Source organism: Athalia rosae, chromosome 1 (assembly GCF_917208135.1).
Source record: "Athalia rosae chromosome 1, iyAthRosa1.1, whole genome shotgun sequence".
In the NCBI taxonomy this organism is placed as follows: domain Eukaryota; kingdom Metazoa; phylum Arthropoda; class Insecta; order Hymenoptera; family Athaliidae; genus Athalia; species Athalia rosae.
The window spans coordinates 9,844,413-9,862,429 of NC_064026.1; the positions used below are offsets into that span (position 1 = coordinate 9,844,413).

Below are 18,017 nucleotides of genomic sequence, written 5' to 3' on the forward strand. Positions count from 1 at the left end.
AAATAAAAATATATACATACATATCCATATGAAGAGCTATCGAATCAGCCAGTTCTATACTTTCTCAATTTTTGTACGGATAAAAAAAAAATTTATGAGTTCAACGTGCAAATGCACGGGGTCGATCTGTGCAGCAGGATTCATACAAGGGTGAGTTACAATTACTTCGTGAATTTAAATTTCGGGCGTATTCTATCACTTTTGCATATTGCATGGAAGCTGAAGAAGAACATCGTGACTAACTGGTAGCGGTTCAGGATCAATTTGCAAGGCCAGCAGTAAAAATTGTGCGATTACAGATCTGTGTGTATTGTTCATCAAAAGTGCAAACAACAATGATGATTGTCAACATAGATCACAAAAAGCAAGCTTAATACCGCATATAATACATAATTTCGGAACGATTATCAAACACAAATGAGTTCCAAAATTCGCGATGGTTAACAATAGCATTATCCGAATCGATCGCGTTGGGCCTAGCTGAAGCTAAATGAAATTAGCTGAATAAGTACAGTTTTAACGATGAATCTGTGAATAGTGTAAATATTTCTATTTTGAATTTGTGGATCATATAGTTCTGAAAAACAAATATAACCATTTATACTATCATATCATCAGGGGGCGTAGCTCAGATGGTAGAGCGCTCGCTTAGCATGCGAGAGGTACCGGGATCGATACCCGGCGCCTCCAAATATCAATTTTGCTATTCCAATTTTCTTTTTTTTTTGATACTGATGCTGCTATTTTTTTGGACCGCAGCACAAGGTGTCTACCTTATGTTGCTAATGAGTCAACTTAAGGACTAGATGTATCTAATTTGTGAATAAAATTGGAGTTTTACGAAATTCGACGCCTGACGTCGGTATACATTGATTCTTCTCCTAAACCCGTACAGTCCTACTTTCCTGATCAGAACTGGGATCCAGCGATCGCCGTTACTACTGCGGGACATTTTTGTGGCTGTTGATTCTCCTTCAAGAGATGCTGTAAATAGCATCCCGCAACATGCATCACATTCCTTATGGTTCTGTTCTCCTGATCAACTGTGCTTCCGACAGAACCTACCCCAACGATTGCCACGGTGGATGGATGCCGCTGATCGGTGACGAATCTTCATTATTTAGGGCTAGGCAAATTCACATGCAGGATGTACCTATACGACCATAGGTATAATGATTATTTCATCTCACAGGGTTACGATTCTTTGCATATATTTACGTTTGTATAGAGGAAAGTTTGCAAACTGCCTGATCTCCTGTTTACGTTGCTGAAAGAATGCAAATTCATTGAAGATATCATCCACTAAGTTGCACCCTTTTTTTTCGGACCTAGAATATTATACAATTTATTTCTTCGTATACCAGCCTATGCATGCATACATATTGTATGTATTCAGATACACGTGATAGACTGATTTCTGTTTTAGACTCAAGCGTAATTTCTGTTTCCCTGGTATTTGAATCTCTGACGGCTAGGTCGGGGCTGCAAGCAAACGATTAGATTATTTTGAATGCCAACGATATTCGATACCACCCTAGGAGTGGTGTCGACCACTTATTAGCGGAATAACGAGACGGTTGACAGATCATACCTTGTCGAACAATTATTGTTGATTTTGATTGCATTTGATCTTCTTGCTTCCTGCATGTGATATTAATTGATAATTGATGAAAATGTCTTCTTGCGTGCAAATAACGCATAGACATCCGGTCTGCATCCGCACCCGCGGAAAAGAGTGATTCCTGTTGGGGAAGATCAAATTCTGTATCTCGAATATCTCGATATGTCGTCTGCAAGCGGTGTCAGCGTGGTGTCAGCACGGAAAAGTGTCAGCAACAACAGCTGAATAGTTTTGATTTTGATCTTACTTCCAGGTCAAAAGGTGATCATCAGAAATAATAGGTAAAACATGTACAGAAACTATTTTATGCTGCCTAATACATAATTTCTCTGTTCAAATATCTGGATATCTTCTATTTTCTACCTATACACAAGACATTGAAAGGTTATATTTGGTTCTAACTCATTGTAAAATTACCAATTAAACTTACAGATTCGATGTAATGGGTACCTGGCAATTAGAAGTAGCCAGAATGGCATTGTACATGGCATTCCCAGTTGCTTTGTTCCACTATTTTAATCAGCCAGAAGTTTATGAGGAATCGATTACTAACAAAAAACGTGAAATCTATCCGGTTGTTAAAAGAGAAAAGGAACAGGAGATTCGAGATCAATTGAGAGCGGCTCGTGACAGACGAGAAGCCAAACAATTGAGAGAATTGGAAAATAGTATGAACAAATAAATCAGATGCATAAAGTAATAGTCATCTATTGTGAAAAGTTTATAACTTACTTCTCGTTACCTGGTAGAAATCGTAAGACCAGCAACACTATTCCTATATGTACTTATAGAAAATAAAATAGCGTAATCAAGTCTGATGAATTTCATTCGCCTTTGTACATATATTATATTTGTTTATTCTGTACAATACTCACATTTCTGGTAACTTATTTGATGTAACCAACAGTTAATAAAAACCTTGACCATACTTACAATAATTACAATATTTTTATCAATGGAATGTTTTGAAATCTACTATCTATGAACCTGATCTTGCTTATTGCATATACATTATTCAATAATTTCTTTTCGTACAAAAATACATATGAAGTTCAGTGAGCCTTTGTACGAACAGGTGGTGTGTGCTGCTTGGTTGTCAGTAATAGAATGATACCAAGAACAGATATTATTGTGGACAATAAAGCTGAGGTATTTGTACCATACAAATCTCCCATGAACCCTGCAAGCAGTGGAGCTACTAAGCGTGCTATATTTGAAATGCTGTTGCCAGTGCCAACTAGAGATCCTCTTTGCGTAGCAGAACCTCTTTTGAGTATCATATCTGTTCCGACTATTCGTAATATTGCACAACTTGCTCTGAGAGGGATAGTCCAAAGCATGAATAGAAATAAAGTCGGAGAAAACAAAAGCCCGGTGTAAGCCACAGCCATGATAATGAAACCATGTAGATTTCGTTGTCTAAAACTGAGATCGTTTTTATACAATTTTTGGTCTACCCAGCCTGCTAACAAGCCTGCTGAAGCTCCAACTATTCCTTGAAATGATATAGTGTATCCGGTCCATTTTGGTGAAACATTGTATGTCTCTTGAACATTGAGGAAATAGTTAGAAAAAAATATTGCCTGTGAAATACCCATAAGAAATTTGAGCGCAAATATATCCCAGTACATTGCCCAGTCAATGTCTGCTAGATCACGGACAGCACATATCATTTCTTCTTTGAAACTGGCACATTTTTTCTTCTCACGAATCGTTTCAGTTTCATCTGGTAACTGAGCTTTGGGACAATCAGGAAGAAAGAGATATGTCATCGCTATAAAGAATAAAGAAATTGCCATGTTTGTAATAATTTGAAAATTTAGTAGGGCAGAGATAGCCAGCACAATGTTGCAGGACCTACCAATATTGAGAGCAAATAATAAAGCAGTGAGGTAACAGAGATACGTAAAACCATTTTCTAATTCTGCGAGGTGCCCACCAATGACAGGTCCTATAATAAAACCAGCACTAGAAAGGGCTGTTAAACGACCAGAAACTCTGCTTTGTTCCTCAGATGGTATTTGATCAGCTACAATGGTACGGGTCAAAACTTGAATGTGTTTGAAAATACCTAAAACGAACAGACTCAACTTAGTAGCATCTAGTGCGTAACAAAAAGGAGAGATAATAAGATGATGGAACAGATATCTAACAAATGTGAACTGTACCTAGAATAAGTCTGATAACTAATACAACCACAAGTGACTTGAGCATTCCTAGAAATACATAAGAAATAACGCATATAATCAGACTAGTCAACAGAACCATTTGTCGTCCTTTACGATCACTCCAACTTCCCTGTAATGATAATTATGTTGATAGAAACACATGAGTACAAAATAAAATACATGGAATTTAGTAACTCATAACTGTTATACTCTAACAAAGTATAACAGTCACGTTATACCATTTATACTGACTATAATAGGACCACTAATAAGCTGAGCACCGGCATATAAAGAGCTAGAAAATCCAATCAGCATGTGAGATGCTCCTAATGATCTCAAATGTGTGGAGAGCAATGGAATGCTTAGACTGACAGCGAACAAATCCTGTAAATATAGACAATAATCTAGGTATTTATTTTGCAAGAATTTAGATGTTATTGCCTTAATTTCTTGATGCTTACCATAAATGAGATCGCATAAACCCAAGTAGGATCAAATGCCATGGTGCGTTCCGTGTGGGTTTAAATAAAATATTAATTATGCACCTATGAAAGTAGTCATCGACTATTGTCAGCTCATTTTTAGAGAGTAATAAATAGTTTCTTTCAGTCACGGTCTTAGCTTCTATGTATATGACACGACCGTGGATAAAAATTAAGGAGCATGTACTTACTTCCAATGTTACCAATTATGAAATTCAAATATGATGTATGCATGGTGCATCAAGCATGCAAGCGTCAAAGCTATGTTGGCAGAAGTTGTAAAACGAATACCCTACAGAAATACATGTTTATCACACTACTACACCTTCAAAATGTTTTGCTTGAACTTGACTCGGTAGCGTCTTCGCTATCAATTGCGGGTTGTTCGTTTATGAGTGCGTCAGAAAAATAAAATTGCAATTTCAGAATGATTTTTGACATTTAAAGTGGAATGGAGGCTCTACTACCCTCGGAGATAGCAAGATTAGTCTTCGGTAAGATCTTCAGCTATTACAAAAAATCATGACTAACCTTTATTCCTGACAATGTTGGCGGGAATATCAATGTTTCCTGAGCACAATTATTTCTTTGGGGTTTACCTGAGTTTGTTGTCTTATCCGTACATTTATTGTTATTAAGAGATCACAATATATCCATGATGTTTTTGAAAGAACTCATAGTTAGAATAGAAGTTTAGCTTGACAATGGGGAATGTCAGTAACAACAATCACTGGACAAGTTAAACCTAGCAGTAACAGATGCATTGATACTATTATTGCATAACATATTTCAGGATATCTCGAAGACCAGAAATGTGCCGAAGCTGCCAGATCATTTCTGGAAGCATCTCCACATCTCCAAGAGTGTCGTACAGCTGTATTGAGTGGACGACGTTTCAATACTCGTGTTAATGGATACACACTTATTGATATTTTTGATAAATTTTTTGCTGCTCACGCATTGGGTAATTAATTGTTTTTAATAAGTGTTGTAAATCTTCACATTTTCATCTTGAAAAAAACAAAAGGGAAAAAAATCTCACACCTTAATTATAGTGCAGGAAAGGTTGGGCAAAGTTGCAGACTGTGAGCAAGTCAGGCAGTGTGGAGATTTGTTGGAACAGCTTAGATTTTTGATTGGTGGATCTCGAGGACAGCGTTTTGTTGTTAACATCAATGTCCCATCACAAGTACTTATGTTTCTAAATACAAAGTATTAATGTATTTTGTCCATCTACTATTTGTTATTATTCTGGGTTGAAAATTACTTTCAGGCAAATTCTCAAACTTATGGAGGCTCTCCACAGATAACAAGTAGTAATCGTAAAAGGCATCATAGTAGTGGTAGCGATCGTGATCGTACAAAACGGACTCCAAAATCGCTACATCAGTTATTCGAAAAGCACCCTGAGCCAGTGTCCAGTCAACGTGAGTGTCACGTTCACAATTTCTATTAAAGCGATGGGAAAGAAATAGAACTTAATCATGCATTGATTCCTACTATATTAAAACCCTCTAGTAGGATGTGATACGGTAGAAGCTACACCCCTGGAAAGCTTACCTGGTCATACAAATTTTAATATATCAAGTTTACATGAGCCCAGTGCCAACCAAAATATTGAGGGTGTTCACTGTACTTCAACCAAAAATGATCCCTGTGATGGCCAGTCATTGGGTGATCTGCAGTCACAACATACATGTGACAACTCTGAGTTCTCTACTGGAGTATCTCAGAAAGAAATGGAACAGGATAATTCAAGTAGGAGATTCAGCAGTTTTGGGGAAATGAATTTCATTTCTTCCACTTAGTATAAAAATTAGTTATTCCTTGAGAAATTTATTACGACTGGTGAGTCACTTACCAAGATATGCAATAGGTGGAAAATTGGAGCAGAGTAGCCCAGTCTCTGTATTTGCCAAAGGAAAAATCGGTGAAAATTGTGTCATCGAGGAACAGAAGGAAAATCCCATGCGTAAAGCAAAAACGATGGCTACTAGTACTGATGAATTAACTACTTACTCTAGCATAGAAGTACAGACGACTCCATATGCACTTTCTGAATCAGAATCCAATGAGCTGGAGGATGAGCACATTGAAAATTTGAGCGTAAGTTTTGATTATCAACTTCTATACTAATTTTTACCTAAACAAAAAAATTTCTTCAATTGTTCATTGTTATATTCAATATTTTTATGAAGAAATTGAATGGCACTCTAAATATTATTTACATTACTATCCTTTGATTATTGGTATGTATCGTAAATTCTTAGTTACTGACCAAAGAACTGCTTAATCGGACGGAATTGCAAGAGAGAATAGCTGAGAATATAAACAAAGCTATACTTCCCATAGAAATGCCTTCTAAAGATGAAAGTATTAATGAATCTTTGGGTGGCGAGTTGAATACCTCAATTATGGTAGAGCTGAACAATGCAATAAAATCTATAGTTGCTGCTACAGAAACAGATCCAATTTTCGAACATTTTTTGGATGAGATCATAGGACCAAACTTAGACACCGATACCAGCCCAGATGAAGATCCTGATATCAGAGTTACATCAGAAGCAGTTACTAATTCTCGGTAATTTCAAACATTAGAAGTTTTCATTGAATGTAACATAAAACGTACAGGTATATGTCGGGACTATATAATTGGGTACTTCTTTGGTGATTCTTATAGGATACAAGAAAAACCATCAAATACGACTGTAGTTGACATGGACCTGGAAGAAGAAACTGCAGTCATATCTGGCAAGTGTCAAGTTGATTCTAGTGCTGCGATTGAAGTACCCCTAAAGCAGCGATTACGCAGTTCATCTAGGCAGCAAAACAACAAACTTGAGGATGATGGAGATAAGCCAAAAGATGTAGAAAAAACTGATAGTTCCCTTGATGACCATAATGCCGCCGCCATATTGAGTATCATCAACGCTAATATCGTCAGCGATAAACAAATGTTGGAAAAAAGTACCACGATCGATTGTAGTGATGGAGGAAAACTCCCAACAGTTGTCGAATCTACGGAATCGGTGAATCCTCCAATAACTTCGTCTGAAAAACAAGTTGCCGATAGCACGGAAATAGTTGAAAATGATGGCGTAAATTGTCAAAATGCAGGAGGGTCTGTACCACAAATGCATCAGCAGGATCTCATTAGTGAACAAGAAATGATGGCAATGCCTACATTAATCGTCTGTTCTCAAGAAGAAATCAGAGAATGTGTAGATACTTTGTGTAAGTATAATGTAACGTATTAATCATAAAACATTTCGGCTCTGTCTATATTGTACAATGAAACAACATGGTTCTCTAGAATTTAGAAAAAATTTTATTATTTCAGATCCAGTTGCGACAGCTGGGTCTTGTTCCGAAGCTCGTTTTATCCCCATTGCCCCCAAAGGTAGGAGGATTTATTTTGATTCTATCAATTTTTTAATCTTTTGACACAGTTATAGACGTATATTTGATTGCGTGTGTTTGTTTTCAGGTTCGGCAGTACCAAGTGCGGTAGTACCATTATATCTCAAAGCTGTACAAGTCCCACAAATTGAAAAGACTATTGCAAAACCCATCAATAACAAAGTCCAACATAGTGAAAAAATTGAACTTCCATCTCCACTTGAGATGTCTGATACTAATAGAAAACGTAGTTGCAAGATAAACCGACAAAATAAAAATCTGAAGGCTGCTATCATGCCAAAAAATCCTGGTACAGATGTCGAGTGTAGTACTTTGACAGGTTTAAATAAAGAACAATCTAGTGTTACAGAGTTGGAATCCATAACGCTCTACGCAAATGACAACAGTTTTGGGACAATGATTGAGACTGGGAATATGCCCACTATAAATTTAGACGATTCCATGACCCTAACAGGTACTGGTTTGTCTCCTTATTTGAAACTTCACGGGACTAAAAATCTGGGTCCAGAATTGGAGTTACCTTGCGAAGCGCCAGCCAACCAGTTACCTGTGGAAGAAGTATTGGAGCCTTCTGCCAAAGCAGATGAATCGATTCTCTTACCTCATACTGAAAATATTTTGATCACAAGAAGAACACCAAAATCACTACTGAAAAGTCGAGCTAAAAATAATAGATTAAGCATGTCAACTCCTCGACGACGGAATAGTCATATAAGAGCTTTGGATTTTAACACGCCGATGAAATCGTCAAATTCCGAGCAAAAAGCAGGGGACAAAAATGCCGTCCAATTTTCGCCAAAATCAACTCAGCGAATGAGATCTGTCTGCAGAACAAGTCTTTTCAAATCACCACCTTTTTCAAACTCTACAAGTACGTCACTGACAGGTAAAACTCCAGTAAAAGATCATACGCTATCCAAGGTACCAATTGCCACTAGAAGCCCTGCTCCAAAACTCATGGGCGGATGGGATAAATACACAGGAGTTGGTATGATCCTTGGTGGCACATCTCCACATCCTAGTTCTGCATCTTCAGTATTTGGTGATGATGAGCTAAATCCTCCCATCAAACCAGCCGTTAGGATAAAAAAAAGTTGGGATGCTGATTTAAGACAAGCATTACAGGATTATCAAGAACCTACGAGTTCAACATCCGTGACTAAAAAGGGACAGGGAAAAGGAAAAGGTAAACCTGCAAAGAATGGTGGAAAAGTTAACGAAAGGAAGCTTCGAAAATCTGAGAGTAGTGAAAGTGAAAGTACCATCCCAAAGAGGGGGTTTGGAAAAGTCATAGAACAGAATTTTACGGATACTAATAGAGTAAATAAGAAAATTACTGATAAAATTCTTGGAGAAAAAAAGCTTGCAGCATCAGTGAAAGAGGTACAATGCCCTCTTGTAACTCACAATGTGGGAACAAAGAAAGATCCAAATCTTCAAGTGACTGATATAAACATACAGAGTAGTATCCTAACAACCAGTGAGAGTGCGAGAAAAATCAGAGATGGACCAATTTCTAAAATTGCTCCTGCTAATCAAACAAAAGCAAAGGCAGTGGTTAAGAAGTATGCTAAGCTGAAAACTTTAGAAACATCGATTAGAAAAGGTAAAACAAAAGAAATAATCGACGGCACAGTTATGCACTCAACTAACTCCAGCCAAAGAAAATTTGAGCATCTGAAAATTTCGCCAGAAACTCGTAATCAACTACCTCATATGTCGCAAATGATTGATCCGGAAACACCCAGGAAAAGTGACAACTCTATCAGCGTTCCGCCTACTCCTAGATTGCTTAGCCCAACCAGCAGCACCATTACTCCATTTACTAAAATTACTGGAGGGTTGAGCAAAATTCCAAGTTTTGTTAGTACACCTGAGTTTCCTCCCACTCCTAGTATAGCTTTGTCACCAATGGTAATGCAAGAAAATACGATTGACGAAATTAAAAAGGGAAATTATGGAACTTGTTCACCTTACTATCAACCTAGCAATGAGCAACCAGATGTTTTGAAAAAAATTAACAGTGGTTTGTGTGCAAAGAAAACTGCAGAAGTTTCAGCTGTGATGCCTCTCTCAAAGGATGATGCTGACACTGTTAATGTACCAAATCCTGTACCTGGTGATTTTACCATCAATGCATCTAACAGTAAATTAGAAATAACACAATTTGAAGTAATCAAAGAAAATTTACCAAAGGCTGAAGCAAGAAAAGAACTGAAGATTTCTGCAGGTGCTGAAAATGTTGACAAAGATCCACCGCGAAAAATAAATAGGAATGATGTACAGAGACCCAATGTAGAGAAAAAATCAGAAGCTGATAGAAATTCTAGCTTTGCTAGTGAAAATGAGTCGAGTAACTCATCTTCTTCCGATTCAAGTTCCTCGTCTTCGTCATCTTCATCATGGTGCAGCTGTTCAAGTATTGCAACTACTTCTACACCATTCAAATATGCGACCAAATGCAAAACAAAATCTGGTCTGCACAAGGAGACAAGCAATGACAGTGATTCAAAAAGGGTACCTATTACAACCAATGATTACGATCCTTTGAAAGATATTTCTCCTATAGCAACTCATGGTGCTCACATTTTACCTACAATCGAAGAGGTTGTTGAAATACCAACCACCTCATCATACCCAGGAGGGGAAGAATCACCTGTGAAATTATTACCATTAATCAAAACTCAGGAAGAAGTTGATACTGGTACGCATGAAACACCAGCCAAAGATGAAGCATTGCTCTCTGAAGCTAATATTTCGGAGACTCCGAGTAGTTCTAAATGTGGCATGGAGAATTTAACTAATTTGCATTCAAAGATATCTGCTTTGGATGGACCTAAAAGGGATCAAGATAGTCTGAGACAGAACAACACTCTAACTAATAAAACCCATGTGGCTTCTACAAAAACCAAAGTGAAAATTTTAAGTGTCCAACACGTTTTAGCAGATGTTTCAGCAACACTTAAGCCAACTTTGGTATCAGATATGACAAACACTATATCGCAATCTTCTAATAATTTGCCAATTTTGTCATCTGTTCCTCTGGATGCAAAACTTGGTATGCAATTGGAAGAAAAACGCTTACGTCTCTTGGCTAAGTTAAAGACAAAACCCCAGAATAAAGGATCCCTGCAGAAAGTTAAACATGTGAAATCAACTACCAAGAAAACGCACAAAACTGAATTGGAACCATCCAAACCATTTGATGATGAGCGGAAAGATGAAGCTGGTAAACCAGCACCGTATAATTCATCAACAAAGACGGCAATACAAGTCACAGAAGAATATAAAACTGATGTAAAGGACACCGTGAAAAAAACTAAGCCAAAGGGGGGAAATCCTACCAATGCAAAATCACGAGCTGTAGAGTCTGACAATAAGCCACATTTATCAAAGGTGGCTTCTGAAAATGAAAAACAGGATAAATGTGGTACAACCCATGGTGATGTTGAGAAATCGTCAGCTATCGATAAATCAAAGGGTTCTAGATTGAAGAAGAAAAGTAATACTGAATCATCAACGAAAAATGAATCTTCAAAGGCTAATGATCCGGTACTAATACAGAAAAAACAGGAGCATCAATGTATTGCTGAGGCATCTGATTTAAATAACCCATCCCCAGAAAGCAGACTTTTGATTGATAAGAACGAACTTGTGACTGCACAATTAGCAGACACTATGAAATCTGCTGAACCATCATCTAAGGCCACCTCTGAAATCACAGAATCTACATATTCAGTAGACCTTTCATTGAGGGTAGTACAAGAGCCAGATAAATTACATCCAAAGGAATCTACTGATCGAGAACCTGTGGCTGGAAATGAATTTCTCGAATCAACACTGAGTCGCAACAAAGATGAACGGTGCGGTGAGGCTAACGTTGCAAATCCTATGAAGAAAAGCCAGGTAGTTTCGACACTCAAAATTGATCAAATTAAACGGGATCTTTTTAGTGATGAAGATAATAGTGATCAGAGAACCACGCGGTCGAGAACACGTCAATTATCGGATGCTCAAAAAAATGATCCTGGAATGGTATCTGTGTTGACTGGTCAATCTGGAGGTGAAATTACTGAAGCTCCAACTTCCAGAAAACCAAAAGAAGAATTAGCGACTGTTTTGGAATGTTTGCAGTTGGTTCCAGCTAATAAAACTGAGGTTACAGAAAAAGCAAGCAGCAGCTCAATCTCGAGTATTAATAAACTTGTCTTCTATGATGTCATTTATGATGATACGGTACAGATTAGAAAAAAGAGGAAGAGATTCAGTAAAAGTAGTCTAGAATATGAAATCCGTTTTGAACTTCCCGACGAAGATTCGACAGAATGTCCAAGATTAATGACACCAACGGATTACGAAGAAATATACAGTTTGTCTCCAACACCAAAAAAAAGGAAAGTTACTAAAAAGCTGCGTATCAAAAGTGTCAAGCCCACGAAGGTAGATACCTCAAAATCACAAGGTAGTGTTAGAAAAATATTGAAGAATGAACTCACAAAATCGTTAGCTACTTTGTCTTCCGCAAAACTAAAAACTTCTATACCTAAAACGAATAAAAGTACGACGAAGGTGCAGCCTAAGCAGACTGATGAAGATGACCAAACGCTACCCAAAAGTAAGATCTTAAAGATTTATTTTGTAAAATTACTTCCAAACATTTTTGAAAATTGTGATATATTAATAATTATCCGTTTCAGGTGGCACCCAAGTATCAAAGAAGAGAAGAATGACCAATTCGGAAGAACAATCGGTACGTTGCCAAATTTCTCAAAATTACAAAACAAGGCTAACAAGCTGCATAAATCGTTACTTTCGTAATATGTTGATGTTCTTTGATGTTCATGCAATATGTATGACTTCGCAGGGGAAGAGGAAGCGACGTATTGCGGATCCACAAACTCTATTGAACAAGTTAGATTTGGATCTTTTTCTTACCACTGTTCACGGACCTGTTGAACATTAGTAAGTTTGTGTGATATACTTGTACCAAGTACATAATATTATCGAGGCGTGTAAATATTATACTAGTACCACAGGGATGCTGGGCATTGTTATTTAATTTTAATCACAATATTTTTCATCGTGATTCGCATTATCCTCCAGGGGTATACAATTGAAGCATAATTGAACCTCAGAATTATGCAGCTTGCTACGGTACACAAAATAATTTACGGAACATGTAAAAGGATTTATAATTGTTCACCTCTGGAATATTTGATTCACTACATTCATCATATATGTCAACAATTTCGCGGCCCTTCAAAAATATAATACTCTTAACAAATGGCCTCCTGTTGGTAGATGAAAAACGATCTTCAATTATACTATTTTTACTGTAGTTTTATTTTTTGTAATAAAAGAATGTTATTGTTAGTATGCGTAGTTCTTTGTGAAAACAGTATACCATATAATACAACAAAATTATTTGACTTTAATACACAATGAAATACAAAATCATTCAGTATTGGGAGTGAACCTAGTAATATATTGATCCATGTGTAATAAAAGACTTGGATTATTTCCATTGTTTTCAACACTTTGCCTTTGCCGCCTCGTCAACATCTGCGACGATGTCCATAAACTTTCGCCACTGGGCCATGTTCATACAGATTCCTGTTGAAAGAAAAAAGGCAAGAGGATATTTTTGTAAAAAGTTAAACAGCTAGTCTGTTAAATAAAAAATTACAAGGAGTATCAGCTTACCTTTCCTACCAGGCTTAACATCTCCATCTTTATCGTAATACATCTCTCTAATATCCACAAACAGTTTTCCTTTGAATTCTCGAACAGTCACCTGCCGGTTGCTTCCTAGATCCCAAACGGTATCCTCATCCTTCTTAGTTTCCTTTTTTGGTTTTTTGCTTGGTGCTGGTTCGTCATCAGAGCTTTCTCGTTTAGTTTTCTGGGCTGTTTTTTTTTTAGTTGTCGGCTGTAATACAATATGAAATACATTTTTGAATTATCTATACTTTGATATCAACTTTTTTCCTTTGTTTACCTCATAGTCGCTGCTGCTGTCACTGCTTGACTCTACATACTGTTTGGACTTAGGCATAGCGGAGATCAATGGTCATACACGAGTCTCAAGCAATTTTACCTGTGAGGTTTTTTTATATATTATTTCACGAGATCTGAAAATTGATTGAAGAAAATAGATCTTAGGTTAGTTTGTTTAAAAAATACAGAACATGACACACTTTGTAGCTTTGACCTGCAATATGTATTTTTTCAATTGAGAGACTGGGTTTCATAAAATCGTGGTTGGATATCGCGAAAAAATTTTGTTAAAAAACACAGAAGACTGATCGAAATCCACACACCATACGCCGATACGTTCAAATTCTGATAATAAAGATGAATTTGCTAAAACTATACTTGCTGGGTCAAGCTGAGTGATTTTATAATTACATGATTGAAAACGTACCTACCAACAATATTTATAAAATTTGAAGAATGCTCTGTAGCATATAATCTCACCGTTGAAGGAGCTACGACAGTCCAAGTGAGAATAACCGTTTTTATGAATTTAGTGATTTGCTCTCGCCTCTGACAGTAGTGACAACTATTCAACACGGTTCAACTATTAACTGTCACCAGTATCCAGGGCGGTAATTCAAAAGCGGTAAAGTCAAAATTGGTTTTTGCCTTTGGTTCTTACTATTCATTGCGTCGTTGACGGACGAGATTGCGTTTACAGTTTACTATTAATCGAGAATACAAATCTTCAGTTAACGTCGAAAACAGGCAATTGAACTACTCTGGTAACTAATAGAAAGAAATGGAGGAAAAATCAATAACATATGATGAAAGAAACTGTGCAATGAAAAATATTTGTTATTGTAAATGTTTATAATTAATCAAATATAAGCCACATGAGATCAGCTCGCCAAGATTAATTTGTCTTTATTTTCAACCGTGGAAAAATTTTCGCTTGATTCAGGTGATGGGTTTTCTCCAGCCCTTTCGGGCATTTGTATAACACTTTTCGGCAGTAGGATTCCTAGAATTCCACCAACTAGAACACATAATTGAATTACTTGATTGTCATAATCTATGTCAGGTGGTTGTCATCAAAAAAAAAAAAAATACTTACGTACAACGAGGCTCCCAACTAGGAAAATAGGAACTTCGCAATTAACTTCAAGTAACATTCCAAACAAAACATTACTCACAATCGCACCCATTCTACCGGCGAGCAATGAAGAACACATTGCCATCGTGCTATAATGAATAATATTGTTATTACATAACTTTTTAATAAAAATTCGAACCAGCGTGAATAATAATAATAATGATATTAGACTCACTTTACATTTGTAGGGAACACATTTACCATTACGCTGCCGAGAACGGTCGACGCCGTTGATATTGCCGATGAAAAAACGCAAGCAACAATCAGATTCTGCATTGATGATTGCACAAAGTAAATCAAGAATCCGCATATCCCAGGAATTACCATAGTGGCAACTGGAGAACAAACGAAAAGAGAAAATTCGGATGAAAACCCTGTTGATTCAGGTGTTACATTTATAAATTTCTTATCAATGTCTTATTATTGCCTGGTAGAACTCTGTGGTCCAAACAGTTCGCCAAGTACGTCGATCCGATGTTTCCCAGCAAACCACAGCTTCCTATTATTGTTGAGATCATGAATACTTTAGGATCCATCGCATTATCGCATGATTCCATCGCACTACCGACGGAAAGATCTGAAGCCGCAGTGATATTTGTTGCAATTGACACAATCTGGGTGCTAATGTTAGTTACCACATCTCTGATCTGTTTGACGTTTTCAACGTTCATGAGATCTGAATTATTTTCCTTTAGGTACATGAGTTCGCACACCGTGATGGTCTGATTAGGATGAGATTTATAAAATGCTTCGAATTGATTGAACAACTCTGGAAGCCATAAACCCAGACCGTAATATCTGTGAAGTTGATTTTTAATTTTTTTACCATATCAAAATAATGTTCTTTTACTACTTAGGCAATACATACCCGAACATGTTAGCAAACGTAATTACGGCGCATAACATAGTGTACTTCAAAAGTGGAGGAGAAAATAGGCAGCACAGTTGTTTCCACATTATGATAAACGTTGCCTGTACAGAATTGTTTTCCTTTCTGCAGGGTACGAATCCATCCTCGATTAGTGACGTCACCTTTGGAAAGATTTTAAATAAGAGAAGTGACTCGATGCTTGTGCACTTGTGCATAATTATAATGGAGATATTTCGATTAAAAAGAGAAAGTTGAATAAGCGTATTTTTTAAATTTCTTTGGTATTTTTGATATATTTATGATTTTCATCCGCGTTGATATACCTATATCAGGCGAATTTTTAACAAGTTGAGTCTTCGATAAATACGAAGATTTCTATTGCTCTTATCAATTGGCCTCGTTACACAGCTGTAAGAGAGTTTCCGATGCAAACCGTATAGAATGTTCAAAATTCATGCACGGTTCGGCAACCTTGTCATTTCTGTAGGTAGATACTGTATCTTCGCTGTCGCAAACAATAGTACGATAAAGAAATACTAACTGGATATTCGTGTGGTGGTTTCGCCTTGTTTGTCGAAAACATCCGCCTCATAATTTGCAATGCTTTTTTGTGATTCCCGGTAGAGAGCAGGAACTTTGGTGACTCCGGATATTTCGATAATAAAAACGCTGATACCAGGCTAGGTATCCCAAATATACCAACGAAAAACCGCCATGAGTTAAACCTGAATCCGTATAAAAGGAAATTCATATCTTGGGGAATGACGATCCACGCAAGAACTGCAGGATAACAGAAAATATTATTTTCAATATTGTAGGACTAGCAGTAAATGGTCGCTCGATTCTCACCAGGTAATATCAACCACGAGACCGTCCAGAATATTCCCAAAGCACAAATAACTGCGGCTCTATTTTTCACCGAATGAAATTCGCCCAGAAATGAAGCTATTATCGATGCGGGTCCACCGATTCTGCGGAATCAAAAATGGTTATTATAACAACAAATGAGAAAAAATTTCCTTTTATTTATAATATAACTAACATAAATTCAACTCACATGAATCCGCTAAAGAATCGAAAAAAACAGAATATTGTAAAATTTTGTGAGAGAGATGACATCAATGTGAATATACCATCGATCATCAGACACCATACAATAATTTTTTTTCTACCAATAGCGTCTGCTATAATACCCCATAACATTGCGCTTGTTGTACCTCCTGTGGGGAATCATAATTATAGGTAAAGCTTATTGATATAATAGAATATAGCACCTGTTGTTTCAATTTTACCGCTCGTATTTCTTATTATTACCTATGACAAATGCCGAATTAAGAATGCCTAGTTCAGCCGTTGTTAATTTGAATTCACATTCTGCAGAAGGTAATATATATGCGCTTAATCCATTTTGAAAACCAATAGCAAACACACTAACTGCGGAGGCAATGAATAACATTATATGATAACGACCATATCCTGGAAGTAGAAAAAGAAATTATCACAGTTGTTTCATTAATTTTATTCCATCACATTTATTAAGTACCTATATGAAGCATGGCTTGTTCGAAGCTTGCAGATTCATTGCCTGTCGCTGCGAGCGATTCGGTACTTTCTGAAAAACGATAATCGATCGATTTGATGATTTGCATGAATTAAATTTATCCACTTACAATTAGGGGAGGGAATAATTTCTACTCACTCTGCAGTTGCTGATTTTCATATTGTTTTTTCGCCTCCATCATATTATTGATACACGAAATAAAACTGAAAGATAAAAAATCACTTTCGAATCTGCAGAAATTCAAACGCACGCACTTCTCTCCCTGGCAATACTTGGGCAATAATTGCCGTGAGCTTGGTACTTGTACTGTATATCACAGTTGGAGCGCAGTAAATTACGGGCTTTCAGTTCATTCAAGGGTGTATAATAAATTCAAGCGTGTTATCATCTTGTTGGAAGAAAAAAAAAACATTAGATCGTGACGACAATAATCAGTGATTTCAAGGCTCTGAATCAGGAAACAACATAATATACTGATTCGATTATTTATTGTACAAAATGGGGAACAGGTTCTAACATTGGACTTACGATAGTAAAAGTACTGATCTGTGGAATAAAATGGGGAAAAAGTTCCGATCTCAGAAATAGTCGCATGGCGAGATAAGGTAGTTTCGTGATCATAACGTTACCTGTCCGCGAAATCACACAGAAAACTTCAAACAGAGAGCATAATTACACATTATAATTTTTAGGAGATACGAGAGGCATATTTATCGCTATTTATATCTTTGCATATTATTCATGAGTTTTTGATCAGAATAC

The 18,017-nt window shown here is 36.8% G+C and overlaps 5 protein-coding genes, 1 long non-coding RNA gene and 1 other non-coding gene across 12 annotated transcripts; 3 read left to right on the forward strand and 4 right to left on the reverse strand.

Moving 5' to 3' along the window:
• Position 1: 1 nt before the first annotated feature.
• On the reverse strand, positions 2–1,723 carry LOC125499736. Its single transcript, XR_007276718.1, has 3 exons — positions 1,592–1,723; positions 1,219–1,482; positions 2–1,153 (listed from the first exon to the last, which is right to left on the reverse strand). It is a non-coding gene; the product is annotated as an uncharacterized LOC125499736 (long non-coding RNA).
• Trnaa-agc lies at positions 618–690 on the forward strand. Its single transcript has one exon. It is a non-coding gene; the product is annotated as a tRNA-Ala (tRNA).
• Positions 1,592–2,434, forward strand: LOC105685039 (protein PET100 homolog, mitochondrial). The gene is made up of 2 exons (XM_012398841.3): positions 1,592–1,902; positions 2,054–2,434. The coding sequence occupies exon 2, from the start codon at positions 2,064–2,066 to the stop codon at positions 2,301–2,303; it is 240 nt and encodes a 79-aa protein (XP_012254264.1). The 5' UTR covers positions 1,592–1,902; positions 2,054–2,063; the 3' UTR covers positions 2,304–2,434.
• Positions 2,435–2,448: 14 nt separating this feature from the next.
• On the reverse strand, positions 2,449–4,436 carry LOC105685038 (major facilitator superfamily domain-containing protein 9). Its single transcript, XM_012398840.3, has 5 exons — positions 4,251–4,436; positions 4,042–4,173; positions 3,790–3,919; positions 3,483–3,692; positions 2,449–3,395 (listed from the first exon to the last, which is right to left on the reverse strand). The coding sequence occupies exons 1-5, from the start codon at positions 4,290–4,292 to the stop codon at positions 2,674–2,676; spliced, it is 1,236 nt and encodes a 411-aa protein (XP_012254263.2). The 5' UTR covers positions 4,293–4,436; the 3' UTR covers positions 2,449–2,673.
• A 122-nt stretch (positions 4,437–4,558) lies between these two features.
• On the forward strand, positions 4,559–13,064 carry LOC105685076 (serine-rich adhesin for platelets-like). 4 transcript variants are annotated; one of them, XM_048648978.1, is made up of 12 exons: positions 4,559–4,765; positions 5,065–5,235; positions 5,327–5,460; positions 5,545–5,698; positions 5,790–6,029; positions 6,148–6,377; positions 6,542–6,852; positions 6,952–7,505; positions 7,612–7,671; positions 7,759–11,554; positions 11,645–12,306; positions 12,389–13,064. In XM_048648978.1, exons 1-12 carry the CDS (start codon positions 4,723–4,725, stop codon positions 12,652–12,654), a joined length of 6,621 nt encoding a protein of 2,206 aa, XP_048504935.1. In that variant the 5' UTR covers positions 4,559–4,722; the 3' UTR covers positions 12,655–13,064. The 4 variants fall into 4 exon arrangements, with proteins under 4 accessions (XP_048504935.1, XP_048504934.1, XP_048504933.1 ...); XM_012398904.3 differs by having other exon boundaries at positions 4,570–4,765; positions 7,759–12,306; positions 12,389–12,441; positions 12,556–13,064; XM_048648977.1 differs by having other exon boundaries at positions 4,565–4,765; positions 5,793–6,029; positions 7,759–12,306.
• LOC105685078 (activated RNA polymerase II transcriptional coactivator p15) lies at positions 13,016–14,280 on the reverse strand. 3 transcript variants are annotated; one of them, XM_048648979.1, is made up of 4 exons: positions 14,120–14,280; positions 13,690–13,822; positions 13,395–13,620; positions 13,016–13,304 (listed from the first exon to the last, which is right to left on the reverse strand). In XM_048648979.1, the coding sequence occupies exons 2-4, from the start codon at positions 13,744–13,746 to the stop codon at positions 13,222–13,224; spliced, it is 366 nt and encodes a 121-aa protein (XP_048504936.1). In that variant the 5' UTR covers positions 13,747–13,822; positions 14,120–14,280; the 3' UTR covers positions 13,016–13,221. The 3 variants fall into 3 exon arrangements, with proteins under 3 accessions (XP_048504936.1, XP_048504937.1, XP_012254331.2); XM_048648980.1 differs by having other exon boundaries at positions 14,116–14,276; XM_012398908.3 differs by having other exon boundaries at positions 13,690–13,788; positions 14,120–14,248.
• Positions 14,281–14,507: 227 nt separating this feature from the next.
• LOC105685077 (synaptic vesicle glycoprotein 2B-like) lies at positions 14,508–17,586 on the reverse strand. Its single transcript, XM_012398907.2, has 11 exons — positions 17,394–17,586; positions 17,238–17,306; positions 17,009–17,170; positions 16,752–16,914; positions 16,544–16,665; positions 16,236–16,474; positions 15,692–15,855; positions 15,251–15,621; positions 14,999–15,158; positions 14,785–14,912; positions 14,508–14,706 (listed from the first exon to the last, which is right to left on the reverse strand). The coding sequence occupies exons 1-11, from the start codon at positions 17,434–17,436 to the stop codon at positions 14,570–14,572; spliced, it is 1,758 nt and encodes a 585-aa protein (XP_012254330.2). The 5' UTR covers positions 17,437–17,586; the 3' UTR covers positions 14,508–14,569.
• Between the last annotated feature and the right edge of the window lie 431 nt (positions 17,587–18,017).

Coding starts and splice junctions, on each gene's coding strand:
- LOC105685076 (XM_048648976.1), top strand. CDS start 4,723: ATGGAGGCTCTACTACCCTCGGAGATAGCAAGATTAGTCTTCG. Junction 5,236..5,326: donor TTTTGCTGCTCACGCATTGG/GTAATTAATTGT, acceptor CCTTAATTATAG/TGCAGGAAAGGTTGGGCAAA. Junction 6,378..6,541: donor AGCACATTGAAAATTTGAGC/GTAAGTTTTGAT, acceptor GTAAATTCTTAG/TTACTGACCAAAGAACTGCT.
- LOC105685077 (XM_012398907.2), bottom strand. CDS start 17,436: ATGATGGAGGCGAAAAAACAATATGAAAATCAGCAACTGCAGA. Junction 16,475..16,543: donor CTCGTGGTTGATATTACCTG/GTGAGAATCGAG, acceptor GTTATCCTGCAG/TTCTTGCGTGGATCGTCATT. Junction 14,913..14,998: donor GTGTTCCCTACAAATGTAAA/GTGAGTCTAATA, acceptor TATTCATTATAG/CACGATGGCAATGTGTTCTT.
- LOC105685078 (XM_048648979.1), bottom strand. CDS start 13,746: ATGCCTAAGTCCAAACAGTATGTAGAGTCAAGCAGTGACAGCAGCAGC. Junction 13,621..13,689: donor ACAGCAGCAGCGACTATGAG/GTAAACAAAGGA, acceptor ATTGTATTACAG/CCGACAACTAAAAAAAAAAC. Junction 13,305..13,394: donor TGTTAAGCCTGGTAGGAAAG/GTAAGCTGATAC, acceptor TTCTTTCAACAG/GAATCTGTATGAACATGGCC.
- LOC105685039 (XM_012398841.3), top strand. CDS start 2,064: ATGGGTACCTGGCAATTAGAAGTAGCCAGAATGGCATTGTACATGGCA.
- LOC105685038 (XM_012398840.3), bottom strand. CDS start 4,292: ATGGCATTTGATCCTACTTGGGTTTATGCGATCTCATTTATG. Junction 3,693..3,789: donor AGTTATCAGACTTATTCTAG/GTACAGTTCACA, acceptor TGTTCGTTTTAG/GTATTTTCAAACACATTCAA. Junction 3,396..3,482: donor ATTATTTGCTCTCAATATTG/GTAGGTCCTGCA, acceptor TATTCTTTATAG/CGATGACATATCTCTTTCTT.